At 36.7% G+C, this 21,907-nt stretch overlaps 1 protein-coding gene across 1 annotated transcript in view; it reads left to right on the top strand.

The window, feature by feature from the left end:
* Nucleotides 1-21,907, top strand: part of LOC143254341 (calsyntenin-1-like) — a 90,089-nt gene that overhangs the window by 15,816 nt on the left and 52,366 nt on the right. Inside the window, 1 exon segment of the mRNA XM_076509374.1 lies at nucleotides 21,419-21,520. Coding sequence (XP_076365489.1) covers nucleotides 21,419-21,520 — 102 coding nt within the window.

Raw genomic sequence — 21,907 nt, 5'->3', positions numbered from 1 at the left:
ACTTATCACGGAACAGTTTAAAGTTAGCTCGTCATATAAAGTTTATAGTCAGGTTTGTTGTTTAAACAATAAATTTGTAATGTGTTTCAACACAGAGTAAGATTACTAAATACGCGCCAAGTTTTTAAGATCTTTAAGAGATCTGGTGAGACATTTCCTGGTGTTTGGTGTTTTCAATCTGAACAGATATTGTCGAAAAGGTTTGGTTTGAATTTCGCGGAAAGCTACACGAGTGCTATCTGCGCTAACCGTCCTTTATTTAGCAGTGAAATACTAGAGGAAAAGCAGCTAGTCATAACCACTCACCGTCAGCTGTTGGGCTACTCTTTTGCAAACGAATAGTGGGATTGACCGTCACATTTTAACGCCTCCACAGCGGAAAGAGCGAGCATGTTTGGTGTGACGGGGATTTGAGCCCGCGACCCTCAGATTGTGATTCAAGAAACATAACTACCGGATCATGCCGGGCTACGCCTAAAAGGACAGACCAGAAACCCGTTAGATTCAGGTGTAGAAGTTTCAAGTTGATATAAAGGAAACTAACTATTCAATATCACCTACCGTTTAAACAGAACCAACTGTAGCAGTAATAATAACTCTACAGCTTAAAAGTGAGGAATATGATCTGCCGAGTGTTGTAGTTCGAACCTTTGGCCTTCGGAGATTCGCAGCTTGACGCTCTAACTAGATCATGCCCAGTCCGGAGCTTTATTAACGCTTAGCGAACTATAAATATTCATGAGGTATTTTAGAGTGATTCTATAAGAATGCATATAATGGCTATAAATTTGTGAAATCGAGTATAATAATATATTTTAAAATATATACAGACGTATTTTGCTAGGACAGTTGGTTGTTGTTTATTTCACTGATACCCGGATAGCCTACAGATACGTAAGATACGACGTTTACTGTCGAACTGAATGTAAATAGTCTTCTAATCTTTGTTATAACGGCTATTGTAGGTTTGATTGGCTTCAGATACACATAACTATTACAGAACCCTGAATTAGCTACAAATACACGTTGTAAAGACTACGGAGCATTGGATTGGCTACACATACACGTTGTAAAGGTTACGGAACATTGGATTGGCTACACATACACGTTGTAAAGGTTACGGAACATTGGATTGACTACACATACACGTTGTAAAGACTATGGAGCATTCGATTGGCTGTAGATTGTAATATTTATGATCAACAGAAATATAGTGTTTACTTGTAGATTTGAATGGTGTATAGTGTATAGACTGTCTGTAAGGTATGTTTTCGGTAATACATTTAGTCAGTAACAAAATATTAGACAGTTCGTTCTTTTGATTACTTTATTATATGTTATTAAACGATACAGTTATTGTATGAAAATCTTGTATTATTTTGTCAATGCATTTTATCCCTTCTTTCTTCAAGAACATTTATTTGTTGACTCATGTTTGTTTGTTTTTAAACATGAAAACTAACACTCGTAAATTTGTCGTTGCTTGATGACTCATTTTGTATCACTAACCCCAAACTTCGACCTCGCCAACCCAGTTACTCGTGGCCGAGTTTCTTTTTACTCTACGGGTTGCTAATAGCTCTTGGTTTAGTTTGTAAACTTGTTTAGAATGTAAGAAAATGAATCGTTATCAGGGTTACCAGATGCTGCTATAAAAATCCTGCTGGCAGGAGAGCCAATCCCCTCACCGTTTACAAAATACCCTTACAGGAGAGGGGTGGTTATATACAAATATGTATATTATTGACTGTCTTGCTTCGCTTTTGACAATTTTTCCCTATTTCATTCACATTAAATTAAAAAACAAATACTGAAAATGGTGATCAAAGTTTTTGTAATGATATGATATCTTACCAATTATGCATCTGCGAACAAATCGACAACTTGTTTTGGTTTTGGCTCTGATACGGAAAAAAAACACACTAAAACTTAAAAAAAAAGTGGACTCTTAAGGTCCTCCTATATTTTGTAGATTGACAAGAAAGACACCATTGCCAAAAACAAAAATCGTAGTCTGTAACTCAAAGCCGACCAAAAACTTGTTTCAAAGTTTAAAAAAAAACACACCTTATATCTCGTTGTGAAACAGTTGATTTCTTCCAGGTGTTGCGATAATTGAGTGATATACTGTTTTTAAGGCAGTCCACTCTGCCAGGAATGTTAGAGGTGTTGCTTGAAACCTTTTTGAGTAAACAGGTGTAGTTGGCTGGAAGTTTATATATACAAGTAATATTTATAATATCCTGATAATAATTATAATGATACCTTAGGTAGGTTTGGGGTGGGAATTCAACCCCAATCCGGATGACCGTTGACACATTTGTATGTACAAACATTTTTAGGTAGGGTGTTTGTGCGAACCATTGTGATTTGCAGCAGTGTGTTTTCCTTACCAGAGAGACCGGATGTATCACGTTTGTGTTTTTTTACAACGGCTTGTTAGACCACTCAGCTACAGACTTTAACATAAGGTTCATCAAATGGTCTGTGTTCAATAATCATATAAAAATTAACACTTTTTTTTTTAATTCATTAATAATACCGCATACAAGGACGATTGCGAAACAAAAACCTTCTGAATAACAAACATGACCTATAGAGTTATCAACGTGTCTATAACAACACTGCGGAGTTTTAAGTTCTGTTTAGAATATTTCTTAGTTTTGATGTCTGAAGTATGGATAATATAAGTGGCTTACAGTTACCGGGCAATTGTATGTGTTGTAGCGTGAGGGGGGCGTTACGTGTTGTGTGTTGTAAGCGTGGGGAAGGGGCTTTACGTGTTATGGTTGCTTTAAAAATGATTACTTGTCCATTAGAATGCGCGTTATACTAAAAAAATCTATTAATTTATTAGTAACTTAATTATTTTATTTTATTTTTTATTACCAATCATTGTGAAACAGAGGCTCTTGTATTTTGTTTTAAATTCTAGATTTCTTTTTCTCTCTTAGAGCGGCGCAGATAGCCTAGTTCCTTTGTGCCATAAAACGCCAAACCAACCAATTCTGTCTTAGAAGAGCAATGTTACAACATAACATGAACGATACTTCATGTAACACTGAGATAGCTACACTGTAACTGTAACCCCGTACCCCTAAGTTGTGACACCAAACATGTTCGCATTTTCAGCCGCGGAAACGTTATAATGTGACAATCAATTCCACTCTTCGTTGGTAAAAGAGTAGCCCAAGAGTTGGCAGTGGGTGGTGATGACAAGCTGCCTTTTTCTAGTCTTGATTTCTAGACTAATACCTAAATTAGGAACGGCTAGCGCAGATAGCCCTTGAGTAGCTTTGCACGAAATTCAAAACAAACAAACAAAACTACACTTTAATCTATTCTCTTCATCATGTATGTGAATAATATGCCACTTAAAGACCCAACCATGGATACTCGTCACAGTTCGCCGATGATGTAGCAATTTGGAAAAGTGCCCCAATACCAGAAATAGCAGCCACTAACATACAACCACAACTAAACAGAATAAGTGAATATTGTCAAAAATTTAGAATTAAAATAAACACAGCAAAGACACAATTAGTGATATTTTCAAAATCAAAACATCAAAAAGTACAACCCCAGATCTACATGAACGGAGCATTTCTCCATACTGCTACATCTGAAAAATTTTTAGGGTTAACATACAATTCTAAACTTACCTGGACAAACCATGTAAATAATATAAAAACTAAAATTTTGGGAAGAATAAACTATGCTAGGAGTCTAACTGGTAAAAATTATGGAACAACACCTGAAAACATTCTTAAAATATACAAAACATACATTAGACTTGTAATAGACTATGCAGCTTCTGTATGGATTAACGTAAGTAAAGAACAACTGCAAACCAAACTACAAACATTACAAAATACATTAATTACAACAGCATAAAGAGTACCCAAAACCACTTCCTCAAAGTTCATGTACAAATACTCTAATACACAAACAATACCAGATAGACTTCTACATAGTACAATAGAATATTTCGATAAAAGCCCCTTAGTGGCTCAGCGGTATGTTTGCGGACTTACAACGCTAAAAACCGGGTTTCGATGATACTCGTGGTGTGTAGAGCACAGATAGCCCATTGAGTAACTTTGTGCTTAATTCAAAACAACAACGACATTTTGATAAAAATTGGAGAAAAAATGAGATGTTATGCGAACTGGACAGGTACTGCATATTTGATGAAGAGAGTCCTAAGCATCTCTCCCCGATTAATTTAGGGTGAACATGTTTGGCGCGACGGGGATGCGAACCCGCGACCCTCAGATTACGAGTCGCACGCCTTAACACGCTTGGCCATGCCGGGCCAAGAGGTTAAAAGAACTGGTACTCTTATAGTAACGACAACAAGATCCTCGTTGCATGAGGCTCAGTATTTGACTTCATGTTTTCGATGGAAATTTATTTATCTCGTTTTTTTAAGTTTCGATCGAGAGTCTATGATTAACATGTTAAGTTGTTTCAGATAACTTCTTTGAAAGACCTGTCTTCTGATGATCTTTCTCTGAATGTTCCAATTATAGTTGCGTGATCTGTGAAACGGACACTGCTGTTCTTATGTCAGTGTTAGAAGTTTTTAGATGTATGCCAAAGGTGACCAAATGGGTTAGTAGTTGTGTCGGTTGTACAGGGTGGTCCGTAAGTCCCTACCCATCCATATATCTTATGTATCCAGTGTATCTGTGTGCTGTCCCTCATTCTCGCTGCATAATATTATGCGGCGCCATGTTCTGTGAGACATTTTCAAGTGTAAATGGGCTTAAATCGGCTATATGTCTCTGAAAAAAAAAGAAGAAACAGATTTATAATACATGCGTAATTGAATATAACATGATAACATATGGATGGGTAGGGACTTACGGGCCACCCTGTAGGTTCTAAATCTTGAGTGAGATGTACTAACCCGAAAAGTCATACCAAATTAACGTACACGAGAGTATGAATAGTCAACAACTTAACTTTAGAAGTATTACAAAGTAAGTGATGTGATGAATGCCATGATAGACTAATATAAACTATAAAGCCAAACCTACCACATGATCCACAGCTGGTCAGTGAGGTATATCGACTTGGGGGAATCCCACTCCTCGTGAGTTACTTTGGACGAGAGTAAATCGAAACATAAAGATTACTCTTCATGTAGCGGTGGAGTGTTAGGATTTTGTCAGAATTTTTGACAACTCAACAGAAAACAACATATATTTAACAATATAACATGCATTTTAATAACATTTCGTGCGTGAACAGAATTTTCAAACACAATCTCTGCTGTGTGCCGCATCGTGTGATATTCTCTGAGTGACAGGCGTGATCAAAGTTTTTGTGTCGCGTGCGTGCCGTGTATCAGTCATTTCTGATGAAAGTCGTCATACATGATTTTAATGTAATATTAGAAACTTTTTTCACTCCGTTTTTTGTGTGTGTGGACATATGTGCGTTTGTGTGTTTTCTTATAGCAAAGTCGCATTAGGTTACTTGCTGAGCCCACGGAGGGGAATCGAACCCCCTGATTTTGGCGTTGTAAGTCCGTAGACTTACCACTGTACTAGCGAGGGGGCATTTGTGGACATGGGATGTACATTGGTAAAACTATGAAGATAATTCAGAAGTGAAGGTAATAACTTTTTAGATTGTGCAACACAGATCTTTTCATAATTATGTAGTAACGTAACATAAATTAATTTTGTTTTCACTTGCTTCCAAATAGGCCCGGCATGGCAAGGTGGTTAGGGCGATCTACTCGCAATTTGAGGTTCTTGGGTCGAATCCTCGTCTTATCAAACGTGCTAGCCCTTTCAGCCGTTGTGGTGTTATAATGTTACGTTCAATCCCACTATTCGTTGGTAAAAGAATAGCTCACGAGTTGGCTGTGATGATAAGCTGCCTTCCCTCTAGTCTTACTCTGTCTGCTAAATTAGGGACGGCTGGGGCACATACCCCTCGTGTAGCTTTGCGCGAATTCAGACTAAGCCAAATCATCTCTCTAGCCAGTTAACTTAAGGGAAAGGGGTGGGGTGTGTTTGCGGTAGATCCCTTTGTTTCGGTGTTAGAGATGCGGGTGCGAAACCGCACGATACCCCAGAATGTTCCCTCTACGAGATGTTGTGGGTACGTTATGAAAGTGGCAGCCAGTTCCTTAGCGTGAATGGTGGATAGTAGGATGCTGCTGATTGGCTGCCTTTCGTCTGGTCAGTGGTTTGTTCAAAGTTAGGAACAGCAGTAAATAGTCTTAGTAGCGTTATCATACATAAAAAAAATACAGTTCAACCAATAAAGTTTTTGTGACATCAGAATAGTCTCTCATTTGTCATCAGTGAACATTCTTTTACGCTATCGAGGTGTCTGTGATACTGAATCTTGAATATTCTCAAAGTTCGTGATAAAAATTTCTTGAAAGTATTACTTAAATCAGTAGAACTTTAATATTTTATAGATGGCACTATCTAAGCACTAGTGTGACAATACATTTTGTGTTAAAAATTTTTGCTACAGCTTGGTTGTATGCTGTTTATCAAAAGGTAATTTACACACCTATAGTTTCCATAAAACTAGATTATTTACAGTTCCGTTTTTTTTAATGGATTTGTTTTTGATCAAATAATCCAGTATAGAAAGCTTTAGTATTTATGTCTTTGTAAGAAACACGCTTATATATTTTAAAGTAATATATCCAGTTTCTCGATCGCTTTAGATAAAGCGAGGTAAGAAGTTAACTGCAAGCATAAATCTATTTTTATGTTTAGCTGATATGTTACTTTATAATAAGAGCATGTTGTGGCTAAAGTTATTCCAATCAGTTACCGAAACAATTTTTACTCTGACTTCATAAACGCGAAACCCATATATGTATTTTAAAATCATTTCTTGCGATACTCTCTGTGATTTCAGAAACGCAAGACCTGCGTAGCTGACATTTAGAGAAGTAATAATACCTTAACTCGATCACTTACGTTTGTGTCTGTAACAATACGAAGGAATATACTCGAGTGTTTTTCGAGGGCTGGTCTTGGACATTGTATATGTATGTTGTGTAGTATTCGAATCACGTTTCTGAACAACAAACCACATTCTGTGAAAAATAAAGCAGTTTCTAAACAAATGATTGGACTTTGATCATTTTCAAAAATATCGCAAAATACCAGAAATTAATTTTGAAGCCATGAGCTTCAAATTAACTTATTTAAGATATGCCAAACACAGGCATTCTACTGTCTTCAGTTTCTCACGTTTTTACTTGTTTTTTTTATCCATATTCTATTTTCTCATCAAATCCCATTTTCTCCCTACTTTCGGATTATTAATTAGCAATTCAAATATTACAAATTTATGCAAAATTGGTCATAAATCTCGAACAAAGAATATATACCATTTAATACCCTAACTTCCACGTGCATATGTAGTGTGTAGGAATGGATGGACTGTTACAGATTATTACTTGAAGTTTAATTTATGGAGTGAAAAACCGATTGTTATGAATTACTGATTAGCAGCTATAGAAATCATTTAAAAATATTACCTTGCTTTCACTTGTACTTTGGTTAATAGGTGTAACTTTGCTTAGCTTGTATTGCATTTGTGCATTGGACTTAGAGATTTTCCAAGTCCTAAAATTTGTTGTAATTGATTAAGTTTTAATTTGGTTTAGTGTCTGTAACAGTAATCAGTTCGTTAGGGTTGTGGTGGTAGTAATAATTCTAAGAATAATAATCAGTTCTTTGGTGTTGTAATTGTAACAATAATCAGTGCTTTGGTGTAGTGGTAACAATAATCAGTTCTTTGGTGTAGTGGTTGTAACAATAATCAGTTCTTTGGTGTAGTGGTTGTAATAATAATCAGTGCTTTGGTGTAGTGGTTGTAAGAATAATCAGTGCTTTGGTGTAGTGGTTGTAACAATAATCAGTTCTTTGGTGTAGTGGTTGTAACAATAATCAGTTCTTTGGTGTAGTGGTTGTAACAATAATCAGTTCTTTGGTGTAGTGGTTGTAACAATAATCAGTGCTTTGGTGTAGTGGTTGTAACAATAATCAGTTCTTTGGTGTAGTGGTTGTAACAATAATCAGTTCTTTGGTGTAGTGGTTGTAACAATAATCAGTTCTTTGGTGTAGTGGTTGTAATAATAATCAGTGCTTTGGTGTAGTGGTTGTAAGAATAATCAGTGCTTTGGTGTAGTGGTTGTAACAATAATCAGTGCTTTGGTGTAGTGGTTGTAACAATAATCAGTTCTTTGGTGTAGTGGTTGTAACAATAATCAGTTCTTTGGTGTAGTGGTTGTAAGAATAATCAGTGCTTTGGTGTAGTGGTTGTAACAATAATCAGTTTTTTGGTGTAGTGGTTGTAACAATAATCAGTTCTTTGGTGTAGTGGTTGTAACAATAATCAGTTCTTTGGTGTAGTGGTTGTAACAATAATCAGTTCTTTGGTGTAGTGGTTGTAACAATAATCAGTTCTTTGGTGTAGTGGTTGTAACAATAATCAGTTCTTTGGTGTAGTGGTTGTAAGAATAATCAGTGCTTTGGTGTAGTGGTTGTAACAATAATCAGTGCTTTGGTGTAGTGGTTGTAACAATAATCAGTTCTTTGGTGTAGTGGTTGTAACAATAATCAGTGCTTTGGTGTAGTGGTTGTAACAATAATTAGTTTTTGATATAGTAGTTGTAACAATAATAATTAGTAGTAACCAACTTTTCAAATTACGGTTTTCTGCTTAATATTTAACAATAAAAATTACAAGTATACGTTTACAGTAATTTGTTTGTGTACAGTTAATGTCACATAATTTAAAATAAATTTCCTGGTATAAAGCAGAGACTTGAATTAAAATGAAACCAAGTATGGTAGACAAATATTTGCAGGTATAACTTAAAACAATTAGAGTGTGTGTGTGTGTTTTTTTTATAGCAAAGCCACATCGGGCCATCTTCTGAGCCTACAGAGGGGAATCGAACCCCTGGTTTTAGCGTTGTAAATCCGTAGGCTTACCGCTATACTTGCGGGTGGGGGGGGGCAATACAAGTAAGGAAAATATTAGTTCTTAATTGTGGGAGTTTTCACCTCTCCCACTTTCCACCAATTAAAATACTTTTCTTAAGGTAAGGGAGGTTTTTGCTTTCTTTCAATTCTGTGTGTGTAAGTTTCATGCGTGAATTATATTTCAAACTTAACATCACGGTGGTAATTTCACTGGAAGTCCCTGAATTATTGCTAATTTTGTGGCGGTTTTTAATATATTTATTTATTTTATCATTATTAGTTTTTGTGGAACTCTGGTAAAAAGCCAGCAAATAACAAACTGTACGGGATTTCAGGTCGTAATGTGCTATGCATGTGATACAGTGCGAATGAGTTGTCATATATCAACACTTAAGTGTAGCGAACTAAACCATCGCGTGTCCTCTCGGTGTTAAATGAACAAAAAATGATAAAACAGTGTTGAACGACTACCTTTTGTTGTAAAGTATAGTTTTAATATATATATATGCACACCTTGAGTTTGAATCTCAATAGGGATAGACAGTATATTTAAAAAAAAACAAACTACTAAGACGTTTACGTATCAATCTGTCAATCTAATCTATCTGTCTATTATATTTCAAACTTCTTATATAAGGCTGTAAGATATACAAGAAAATCTCGACGACATTTATTGATTCTTACATATACCCGGATCTAAGTTTATATGTTGTCATGGCAACTGTAAGATGAATTTCCTAACTCTACCTGGAACTCATTTCTTCGTAGCAGTGCTATTCTTGCTTCTATTGGTTATCTTCTTCCCCAGTAAAAATTGTTTCTCAATAAGCCGTTCGATTTCTGTGGTTGTTAGATTTGTTTATATATATATGTAAAGAGAGAGGGGAGCCCGGGTTTATGTTAAAAAAAAAAACTACGGAAATTTTATCACCAAGCAGCTAAAGTTTTTTCTTTTTACTCGAAATGTAGCAGTGTTTGAAATTCGTTTTTGAAACGTTTGTGCTATATCACACACAGTTTGTTTTTTTAAAGACAAGGGTAGCCCAAGATTTGGCGATTCGTGTTATTGACTAGCTAGCTTATTATTCCCAGATTAGAACCCCCACCCCCCACCCCCACGCACATACCGGTACCTCAGTGATACGTCTGCTGGTTAATAATGCTAGAAACCAGGTTTTTGAAACTCGTGGTGGAGGCACCATCGTACTTAACTACATAAAAATAAAGTAGGGTCAACTAGAACAGACAGATGTTGAATAGTTTTGAGCGAATGGCCGAAAACGAACAAAAACCTACTTTTTTATGTCTGTATGACGTTACGTACTGACCAACTTTGTAACACGATGAGATTGCGCAGTCACTGTGTAGACAGACTATCCGCTCTACTGGAATAGACTTTTGTTAATACCACTTAAAGGAAAACACGTGAACATATCCAGCATATTTGATTAATTATATAGGGTTACAAGGTTTCGTTGTTTGCTGTTCCATTTTTTTTTTTTTCATCTTCTGTCTATTTACATTTCTAGATGTTCCATGTACGGTTTGTATCTTGTGTTCGTATATCTTTTGTTACTGTCTTGTGCAGGTTTCAGAGAGTGAAGTGCAGAAAATCTCTATTTGTCATTATTATATATTACTGCTCTCACAGCAGAACTTCTATATGGCTGGAGGCAGCGAAAAGCAGTAAGATTTGAATCGTTGTGGGTTTGAGCACTCAGTTCCTTGTTCATAATTGATTCTCCGTGGCAGCTGACATCTGCGTTTGGATCGTGACTGATAGGCCGTTTTTGGGAGCTGTAACCACAGACATGTTTCCGTTATAAGTTAATGTAAAGACAAGGATTGGTAATGCACAATGTTTCTTGTTGCTGATTGTTGTTTTTTTGAAGCCTCGTTGTGAACGTTTAAGCTGATTGGATTTCTATCGCACGTTTCGGATAAGACCTATTACCCTCCCATATTTAGCAGTATGATACTTATCATGAAGTGTACAAAATATTTTATTATTCCGCTATTTAACTTTCATTATCAAATAATGATAAGATGAGAGCATCTACACCCCTTGACACCATTAAGATGTATGGTTGAATGAGCTACTTCTATTTACTTCTTATTTGTGGTCTATTTGAAAGAGGGTCGCGGGTTCGAATCCCCGCCACACCAAACATGCTCACCCTTTCAGCTGTGGGGGCGTTATAGTGTTACGGTCAGTCCCACTATTCATTGGTAAAAGAGTAGCCTAAGAGTTGGCGGTGGGTGGTGATGACTAGCTTCCTTCCCTCTAGTCTTGACCGCTAGTACAGCGGTAATTCTACGGTTTTACAACGCTAAAATCAGGGGTTCGATTCCCCTCGGTGGGCTTAGCAGATAGCCAGATGTGGCTTTACTGTAAGAAAAACACACCCTCTAGTCTTACACTGATAAATTAGGGACGGCTAGCGCAGATAGCCCTAGAGCAGCTTTGTGTGAACTTCAAAACAAACCAAACCAAACGTATTTGAAAGTGGTGTTAAAATGTTTAATATTTTAAGAATTCGAATCTTGTAATACTTGCAACAGTTCACTAATGCAAGTATATAAAGTTATACGACACTCGAATTACTCAAAGACAGCACGCACCTCTAATCAGTAAGATCAAAGACATTATATCACGCAGATAGTGTTAAGCCTAAATTCTATCTCACTTAGCGATAGAGCCGAAAGCTGCTGCACTCGGTAATAAATCTCAAACGTACGTCATTCGGTAATAAAACTGAAACTTTGGCAACTTATCGATAGAGGCGAATCTTTGATTCCTCAGTGTCAAACCTGGAATACATGACACTCAGTGATAATGTCGAAACTTGCATACCCGAGTGATAAAGCCGAAAATTTAAACTTAGCAACAACAACAAAAAAAACAACAACGGAAGTTGCAGTATCGATATAGCTGACGCTTTGTTGAATTTCGCGCAAAGCTACGCGAGGGCTATCTGCGCTAGACGTCCCTAATTTTCCAGTGTAAGATTAGAAGGCAGCTAGTTATCACCACCCACCCCAACTCTTGGGATACTTTTTTGCCAAGGAATAGCGGTATTGACTGTTACATTATAAAACCCTCACGGCTGAGAGGGCAAGCATATTTGGTGTGACGGGGATTCGAACCCGCGACCCTTGGATTACGAGTCGAGTGCCTCAACCACCTGCTATACAGGGCCGATGGCTAAACATATCATTATAAGTGTAGTTTTTCAAATACTGCCACACCATATTTAAAATGTTATTTACTGAGTGATAAAATAATATTTGATAATTTTTGTTCGCAAGTAAAACGTCACAAACTTTAATTACATAGAAACAGGAGTATTTTATTATTTGGTTTAGGGAGTATTGTGAACATAAACTGTCTAATCAAATATATCTTAGGTGTGAAAAAAGGAAAGAAAAGGTGTGTGCCTACAAAAAAAATTCGGTGAGCGACTTAAAGGGGTTAAATCAAAACTGGTAGGTAAACTTACAGTATTTATAAGTTTACAGCAAATGTACATTTACCAGTTAACCAGGCCGTGTGCTTGGTTCAACTTGGGGCATGATAATAGGTAAAACAAAACATGCGGCCTAGCTAACTAATGGATATTTGTTCTAAAATTCTTACCAATGCTATAAGTGTAGCTACTAGTTTGGCCGCCATTTTTGATTTCTTTACTTTAAGCCACGCACTGAATCTTTTTTTTTTTGTTAACAACTGAGGTGTTTTTGATCAGATATCATGAGTTTTTATCAATAAACACCAACAAACCACAGCAGTTAAGAAATATATGGTGATAGTTTTCCTCTCTAAAGCAGTGTTAATAGCTTCCTTATAGTGATGCCATGGAATCTAGATTAACAGCTTCTTGTCATCACGGGGTGCATACAGTACAGTCTACCAAGCATTATTATTTACGTTAATTGCTTAATTTAATATCAGATAACTCTAAATGGTTTTTAATTAGGAGAATTTCGTAAAGTTTATCAAATTTGCGCTTAAAAGGCGGCAATGAATAATGAATAATAACTATCAACTCATATGATTAATAGTAACTGCTAATCTAATTTGATTGGCATAACCGGTAACTGTGTATCTGCATATCCTTTCACCTTATAGTTTTGTTGCTTTAAATCACATTAATCAGAATGACAAAAAAAAACAAACAACTATAAACGGTCCACTTTTACTTTTAGGTGAACCTGTAGTAAAACTGTTAGACCAATAGTTTACGTGAATTCTTGCGTAGGCGTGCGCAAAAATTTTCGTCGAATTTGAGCGATCTTTGTCGAATAACTTTGCTCGTGTGGCTTATATTATACCAAATGAGACTCCTAATTGCAGTTCGGAAAGATCTATCAATGTTCCACACTTAAAAAAAAAAAAATCCTTAGAAAGTTAAATATGTTTTTACATCAAATAAAGTTTCCGTACTTTTGTTGCGAACAAAAAAAGAAAAGGAAATTCAATCAGTATGTTATATTTCAGGTACTTATTAATGGATTGCTTTGAAACTTTGTTTGTGATGTAAGAGTCTAGTAGAGAAAATATGTTAAAAATATATATAATAGTTTGAATTACTGCAGTTTGAGATGTAGAAGGTGGAAAATCGCAAAACTTAACACATTGTGCTCTGCAGGTAGCCCGGCATGGCCAGGTGGGTTCGAATCTCGGTCGCACCAAACATGCTCGCTCTTTCAGTCGTTGGGGCGTTATAATATTACGGTCAATCCCACTATTCGTTGGTAAAAGAGTAGCCCAAGAGTTGGCGGTGGGTGGTGATGACTAGCTGCCTTCACTCTAGTCTTACACTGCTAAATTAGGGACAGCTAGCGCAGATAGCCCTCGAGTAGCTTTGCGCGAAATTCAGAAACAAACAAACAAGCTCTGCAGGTTGTTTTGGGTGCACGACACGTTACTGTGTGTCTTGTTCTGGAATTATTACTTATTTTTAGATTTCCAAACCTAAAGATACATCATACTTTGGTCTGTTATATACACTGATTTGTTTCAATTCTCTTCATTTTTTTTTTTTTTCCTCTTAGGCGGATGTCAACAGTGGCGTATTTAGGTAGAGACTAGAGGGAGTTCAGCCTCATGGCCCATGGTCTTAATGGGGGCTCATTGATAATTTTATTCTATGTGAAATTATATGGGATGTAAGGCCCACACAACCTTAAATCTGCCACTGGATGTCAACACATTTTCTGTTAATTCTATGAAATTTCATAGCCCTTGCTTCGTGTACTAGTGATTAAACGACCCCGTTGGTTAACATTATGCTGTGCCCCAGAAAGGTAAGTTCCCTGTCGTGTTACTTAAATTTGTGGGAATTAGCGGAAGAAAAAAATGAGGAAAGAATAGATGGCGCTATGAAAGAAAAGTAGGTTTCTGTTGTAGTCAAACCTTCCTCTAGAATTGCAAGATCGCCCTCTATTGACTACAATGAAGAACCTTGGAAAAACTCACCTAAAAGCTGCTCTTCCTTCCTTCAGTTCTTAACAAGAGACTTGTGCAAGTGACAAGCACTTTGTGGTCCAGCATGGCGTTTGGGGTCATTTGTTTAACCGAAGTAGAAAGTTACCTAAGGCAAAAAAAAGTGCCGCGAACGTTCTAGGAACACTGGTTGCCATAGTAACTTCTTTGTACGAGAACACCCATGTGGTCCAAAGCGGCTTGAAATCTCCTGCGAACTTACTTCTTTGTGAAGAACGATGACACGAGATTTTCAAGTTGCCGAACCAGTTTCAGGACTAAACGTGTGTATCAGTGAGTCATTTGAATAGAAATGCATTTCTTGTGTCCCTGTGTAGCTCACAAGAACTTAGTTATGCAGTATCATTTCGCATATTCTGTGTGTCTTATTTTACGAATATGATAAAGAAGTGCTCTCTGCGGTTACATAGTTTAATTAGCTATATACTCAGTACATGTTCTGATTCAGGTTAATAGCTTGCCCCGATCACATGTTAATGAAACGAGTTTTCCCCTCCTTAGAGATGTCGTTATTTATTATTCATTTATGTAAATAATATATAAAGTTTGGAACGATTCGTCACGCAGTAAAATGCATAAGATAAAGGGGCTATTGTTATTTAATAATAATCATCAAGACAGGTTGTATAACACTTGTAAAATAAGTTCACAACCTCGATACTGTACGTTTGTAATAAGCCGTGTGTGTGTGCATAAGTCTTTGAAAATCACAATTTATTTTTGTACACAAGTACGTGTTTTTATTTTATCAGGCCAGACCGTGTGCAGAATTCTAGACGGACAAGGGTCGTATTTATTTGATGTTTTTCTGTTTGCACTGTATTTTATTTTTATCACATTGAGCAAAAACATATTATCTTAGCAGATCTGTATATCTTAACGTTTAACAAAGAATGCTTTTAGTGCCGTTCGTCGTATCAATATTAATATACTCTGGCCAGGTGGTTAAGGCGCTCAACTAGCAATCTGTAGTTACACGGGTTCCAATCCCCGTCACACCAAACATGCTCACTCTTTCAGCCGTGGGGGCGTTATAATGTTCCCGCTATTCGTTAGCAAATGAGTAGCCTAACAGTTGGCGGTGGGTGGTGATGATTAACTGCCTTCCCTCCAGTCTTACACTGCTAAATTAGGGACGAATAGTGCGGCTATTTCTCGTGTAGTTATGTACGAAATTCAGAACAACTAAAAGAAGCGAGGAATTACTGCACTTCATGAGATCACACTTTAAAATATCTCGACATCAACGTCACGTGGTATTGATCAAAACCGTTACACAACAAAATATTGAGAAATTCAAATCACGAATCTCATGCAGTCCATATGATCGAGTATATACTGTCATTACACTACTGTCCTTCTGAAAACAATAAAAAATAATATGGGCCGGGCGTGGCCGTTTTATTATTTTGTTAATCTGTTGATCTATGGGTAGAGGGTTTAAGACGTAATATTGCTGAAAACAGCGATTCGAGCTTTCAGCTGTGGGAGAGTAACAGTTAGTTCCGTTGTTCGCTTTAAAGAACCGAGCGAATCCCTTGTGGGGATGGGTTTGGCTGACTGGCTCCTTCTTGTCGTCTAGTAGATTAAAATCGGGGGCAGCTATACCAGAACCATAAATGAATTTAATAACCCAGCTGTTTAATGCGCATGCGCAGACAATGTCGTTCAGGTTGTACATTTCTGTGAAAATACTTCCCATTGGTCAGAAGGCAAGTTTATTGATAACTAACGATAGCGACATCTATATATATATATATATTTTTTTTTAAGAAAAACACTAAAAAAAAAGTCTTCGCAACCCGAACATCACTTCGTACAACACATTACGTAGTTAAGTCGGTACAAGTTTGGGTTTTAGAGCAAAGCCACATTAGGCAGCTTGCTATGTCTGTCACGAGGAATCGAATTTTAACGTTGTAACGCCGTAAATATACCGCTGTTCCTCTGGAGAACGAGTCGGATCAAAGTCTTCTGAGCGCTCAGGCATAACCATCCCTAATTTAAGATGAAAGGCAACACATGCCGCCTATAAGGATGCTTCTGACTCAGTAGCGGGATTGACTTTAGCCTTTGTAACAGTGTAAGAGTGAAGCACGCTCTAAAGCATATTACGGTTCGAAACGTGTTTGGTAACAAGCACAAAAATCAAGGAGTAACTGTTGGTATTTTATGTTTATGTTAATACTGTAATCTTTTAGTGAAACGGGGAAATAGAATCCCGTTTTATTCGTAATTTATGCGTATATATATTCCCCTGTATATGTTGTTCGAGATGACGTAATTGTTGGCTACATTTTTGAAATGCACGTGAACAGCTCGCGAAGCGTGAATGGTATTATTTTTCACTTGTAACCTACTGATTATCTCCATTGTCACTGTAAACAATTTGGTTTTTAATTTCGTGCCTGAGTGAAAAATGGCTGAGTTTATATTTACGTTTGAACATCGAATAAGAACGATGTTAACACAGAGGCAAGGCATCTTGTGCTAAGTTGCTAATTTATAGCTTTTGTTAGGCCTAGCGTCAGTATTATTATAATATAGAATGGGGTGTATTAAGTGTTAAAACACGTCGTTAGGTGCTGTCTTGAAACTACCGTTCCTAAATAGAACAGAAAAAAGAACGGACTAATCATGGCCATTTGGTTATCTTAAGATTCACGGTGGAATTCCCTTGTCTACTTTATACACACGTATAAATTTTTTGTTTTTTTTTAGGCCAGGTGGAGTGCTTCGTACTTTTCCCACTTATAAGTGTCCTAATTACTTTGACTTGTCTTAAAGTTTAATCTTAACGTAACTATTATGTTTGATCTAGTTACAAACAGTTTAAAGAGATTGTACTGCTCTGGCTATGACGTTTAAACACCACCCAACGGAAAGAATTCCGGCAGATTTTATATGTGTGTTTAGTATATGAGATAACTATTTTTATTGTTGCTTGTTAGTTTGTTTTTGAATTTCGCGCAAAGCTACACGAGGGCTATCTGTGCTAGCCGTCCCTAATTTAGCAGTGTAAGATTAGAGGGAATGCAGCTAGTCATCACCACCCACCGTCAACTCTTGGGCTACTCTTTTGCCAACGAAAAGCGGGATTGACCGTAACTTTATAACGACCCCACGGTTGAAAGGACGAGGCATGTTTGGTGTAACGGGAATTCGAACCTGCGACCCTCCAATTACGAGTCGAACACCTTAATCACCTTTTACTTTTGTATGAGCCATAATTAGTCCACAAGAAAGAAAACAGCGTCAGCTCTGAGATATAAACACTACCCGTCTTGCAGGAATGGTATATTATATAACAGTGTTGTAGGAAGAATTGTCAAGGCTACATGTGAAGACTTTACGGTGAGAGACTGAAACTATGAGGAGTGGTTAAGTCACGCCATCTCACCCAACCACAGTCCAAGCTTCCCCATCCAAGACCCGACATTTTTCTTTGTTACCGTAATTTACAAAGTTTGTGCGTATACATTAAGCTATATTTATTTCACTGTGTAGTGTTAACCAGAAGAAATGTTTGATGACTAAGACGTTGTTTAGACTGAAGGATGGAAGGGGGGGGGTCAAAATGATTCAACACAATTGAGCTTCAGCGGGTTGTGACTCTTAAAGTTGAGGTTTGATACTCGTGATGGCCGTAACATAGACAGCCCTATATGCAACAAAAACTCAAAACATCTGACGCTTTATCAATTAGTATTTGACATTTTGTGACCAACAGACTTTCGGACACAATAACTTATGCTGATATCGATTCAATAGAACGTAAGCATTGATTTCGTTACGTCATTCACTTGTTTTATGGGTTCATAGACACAGGGAAAACGAGGGAATCCTCAATAGCTGCGACTGTAATTAGATCTCACATTGGTCAAGAGATGGAGCTGCGAATTAAACGTTTCCATTTAAAAGGAATCTGACTCGGTGACATTCTTTGAACCATTACGCCCGGCCTAAAAATAACACCAATGGTATATAAAAAGGGCTTATTTACTGCTCTTGCTCTACGTGAAGTTTTTCGTATTTTTGTCGATCAGTATAGTGCATACATTATTTTATATAAAACATATGGAATCGTAAAATCGTATCGTAGGAATAGTATCAGTATAATGCTGAGCAAGTGCGTGTGTGTTTATCTTGCGTAAGCTACCTGGGTATCAATATACCCAGTTCCACGGTGGGTCTTTAGTAAATTTACGTTCTTAGAACCGCTAAAATCCAAGGTTAGATTCCTTGCGGTAAACAGAGGATAGACGCACTATCGTGTGGGTTTGTCTTGACACCAGATATCTTTAGTGATTGTGTCTTAAGGTATTGAATAATGTATGAACTTAAAATAAAAAGAACTGAAAATGAACTACACTCAAACGCGTTTATTTATGTATCTATATAAATATACTAGTACCGTCTTTTATATCTATATAGATATACTAGTACCATCTGTTGAATCTATATAAGTATACTAGTACCGTCTGGTGTATCTGTATAAATATACTAGTACCATCTGTTGAATCTATATAAGTATACCAGTACCGTCTGTTACATCTATATAAATATGCTAGTACCGTCTATTGTGTCTGTATAAATATACTAGTGCTGTCTGTTGTGTCTATATAAATGTACTAGTGCTATCTATTTTATTTATATAAATATACTAGTGCTGTCTGTTGTATCTATACAAATATAGTAGAACTGTGTATTATATATCCATGTAAGTACTTCATAGAGTGTGGATAGGTCTTATCAAACTGTGTGTGGAGGCTTATGACATGCGCGAGCCTGTAAATACACATTTTCGGTTCTGGTTTTGCGGGTTTTCAGGGCATTTTCGCATTTTTTTACCATTACGTCACCTCCTTTTGATGAATCTTCACCAAATATCTTTTCATATTTCATCAACATCTTTTAATTTATTTCTTAGTGTTTTTTACATTGACGTTTAGTCATAACTCTGAATATATTACAACTAGCTTTAGGCCCCTGACATAGCTTGAAATAATTAATCTATTTTAGATTGTAGTGTACCAAAGGTTTAAGATAGTACATTGCACAAAACACTGAATATCCAGAAATTCTAATGTTTTAGTTACGATAAGGCCCAAACCCTTTTTCACAATTAATGTTATTCGGTTTGTTTTAAATTTTGCGCAAAGATCCACGAGGGCTATCTGCGCTTAATGTTATTCATTCTTTTCACGAACCACTAGCGGGACATTGGTTAGCATGGCTGACTGTAAGTCTGAGGGTCCATGCATCGTGGCCCATTACCAGAAAATTGCATTCTGCATTTTGGAGGCATATAAGACTAACGGTCAAACCCGTATTAGACGATTAAAAGTTGCCCATCAGGTGGCGGTGGGTGTTGTTGACTAGCTGCTTTTCTTCTAGTCAGTGAGTTCAAAATTAGAGGTGGCATGCGTAGATCGCTATTCTATAGTTTTGAACGAATTTCCGAAAAAAAATCAAATTAACCTTTTTCGTTTCCTTGTTATGTAAATCAAACGTCTTCTGTTCAGTCATAAGACCTGAATTACAATTGATTCAGACTGTCATAGTTAACGACTTGTGTCATTTATGAATTTGAATGAACCATAATATTCAAAGTGCACCAAACTATTGATGAACTGTAGCTACACTTCAAAGAAGACATTTGGATGTTTCACTGATGTGGTGATCCGTTGGATAAATCGAAGCTAGCCAATTACAGTTGGTTGTTGCAAATCGGTTACAAGTATCTGAATGTGTCGTAAAACAGAATGTGGAACCACTTTTAAAATAATGATGTGGTTGTTCTGCTATCTGGAGAAATAATTCATAACCCATAACACAAGTAAGTTATCTCTGTCTATAGCTTCTGCTCGCCACAGAAGACCTTCGTTGGTACTGAATCAGATGCTCTTAGCCACAACTGTTCTCCATGTCGGTCTGCAGATGGTTATAGATAGTCTTTACATGGCCATTTTAGATGCCAGACACTTAGTGAAGTCTATTCTGCTGACAGAAAGAAACAAAATATCTCGCCTCCAGTATGTGGATTCAGTGTTCTTTTTACGGGCGCATCACTCTGAACTTTGTAGCCAGTCAGCCTGTATGAAACCAGATCTCTTATGGCAATGGTGACAATACTGTGTGCTCAGGAATAATCATTGATCAACACATCGACCAGCAGAATAAGGCCATTAGTGCCACACGTTATAAGAACCACACCCTACGACCATTTTTTCTGCCATATGCTAATGAAATTGGCCTTAACTTCAGCCTAATGGATTATAACCATGCCACATTCTGCTTAACTGGTTGACAAGTTCCGCGAATAACAGAGGACTGATCGATTAGACTTATATTCACGCCCCTAGACTTTTGTTCTTCGCGAACGTGTGTGATATGCTTTTTTTTTTTTGTTTTGCAGACGCGTCATGTGACTTCATACATTAAATATATTCTGGAAACAGCTATTTCAGGAGATTGGTGGGGGTACCTCAGAATCTCGAGCATGCTACATCGTTGCTTGGCTAATTTTGTCTAATGACCGTTGTATACTTTAGTGGAAAAACCATAAACTGTCAACTTGTAAAGCTAACTAACGAAAGTTCATTTACTAGCATCGATTATGATAAAACTTGTACATTTGAGATCGCGTAAATGGTTATCGGATCCCTCTTTTGTGCATAAAATTTCATAAGAAGGGTGAGTTATTATTTTCACGACAGCGTGGTTGTATTGCTATAATTTTACAAATTTGTGAAAAAAAAAATCATTTATTTATTGGTTCCCCGATTAATGTATTGTAAATATTTTGAGTAAAATAAAACACTTTATGTCAGAATATATGTGTAGGGAGAGCATGATGGGGAAGTCAAAGTCTGTGATAGGGTGAAATATCAGAGTTTGTTGAGTTATAACTTCATGTTATATTTTCTTACAGTGCCTCGTTTTGACAACGTAAACCCTGAGGTTGGTTACCATGCCATTGTAAAGGAAAATGAGAAAACTGTTGAAGTGACACCCAAGATCCGTGTGGTAAATGGTAAGAACTGTGTGAAAAACGAAGAGCACGTTACACTTAGTTTAAAACTACCAGTTGTAAGTAAAGAACAGATGTAGTTCGCTAATCATCATCTCATTCCTTGACTTTTCATAGTTTTATTATTATTGAATGTTTACAGTTCTTTCACTGTTCGTCGTTCATGGGTTTAGTATTAATGAATGTTTACACTGAATATTGATAAAAGTAATTTCTGTTTAAATTTAATAATAGTATTTACTAATGACTGGTTATATGAATCCTCCTTTCTTGATCTACAGTTGTTATTTTAAAATAGTAATTAAAGTAAGGACTAAACCTCGAACATTTAGCTTTCACTAAAAAAATTCATCAACGTTTACTAACAATACAAATCATGCACACGTATGT

The sequence above is a fragment of the Tachypleus tridentatus genome, chromosome 6 (assembly GCF_004210375.1).
Source record: "Tachypleus tridentatus isolate NWPU-2018 chromosome 6, ASM421037v1, whole genome shotgun sequence".
Lineage (NCBI taxonomy): Eukaryota > Metazoa > Arthropoda > Merostomata > Xiphosura > Limulidae > Tachypleus > Tachypleus tridentatus.
Note: the sequence above shows the minus strand (reverse complement) of the source record. Positions and strands in the feature narration are given on the sequence as shown.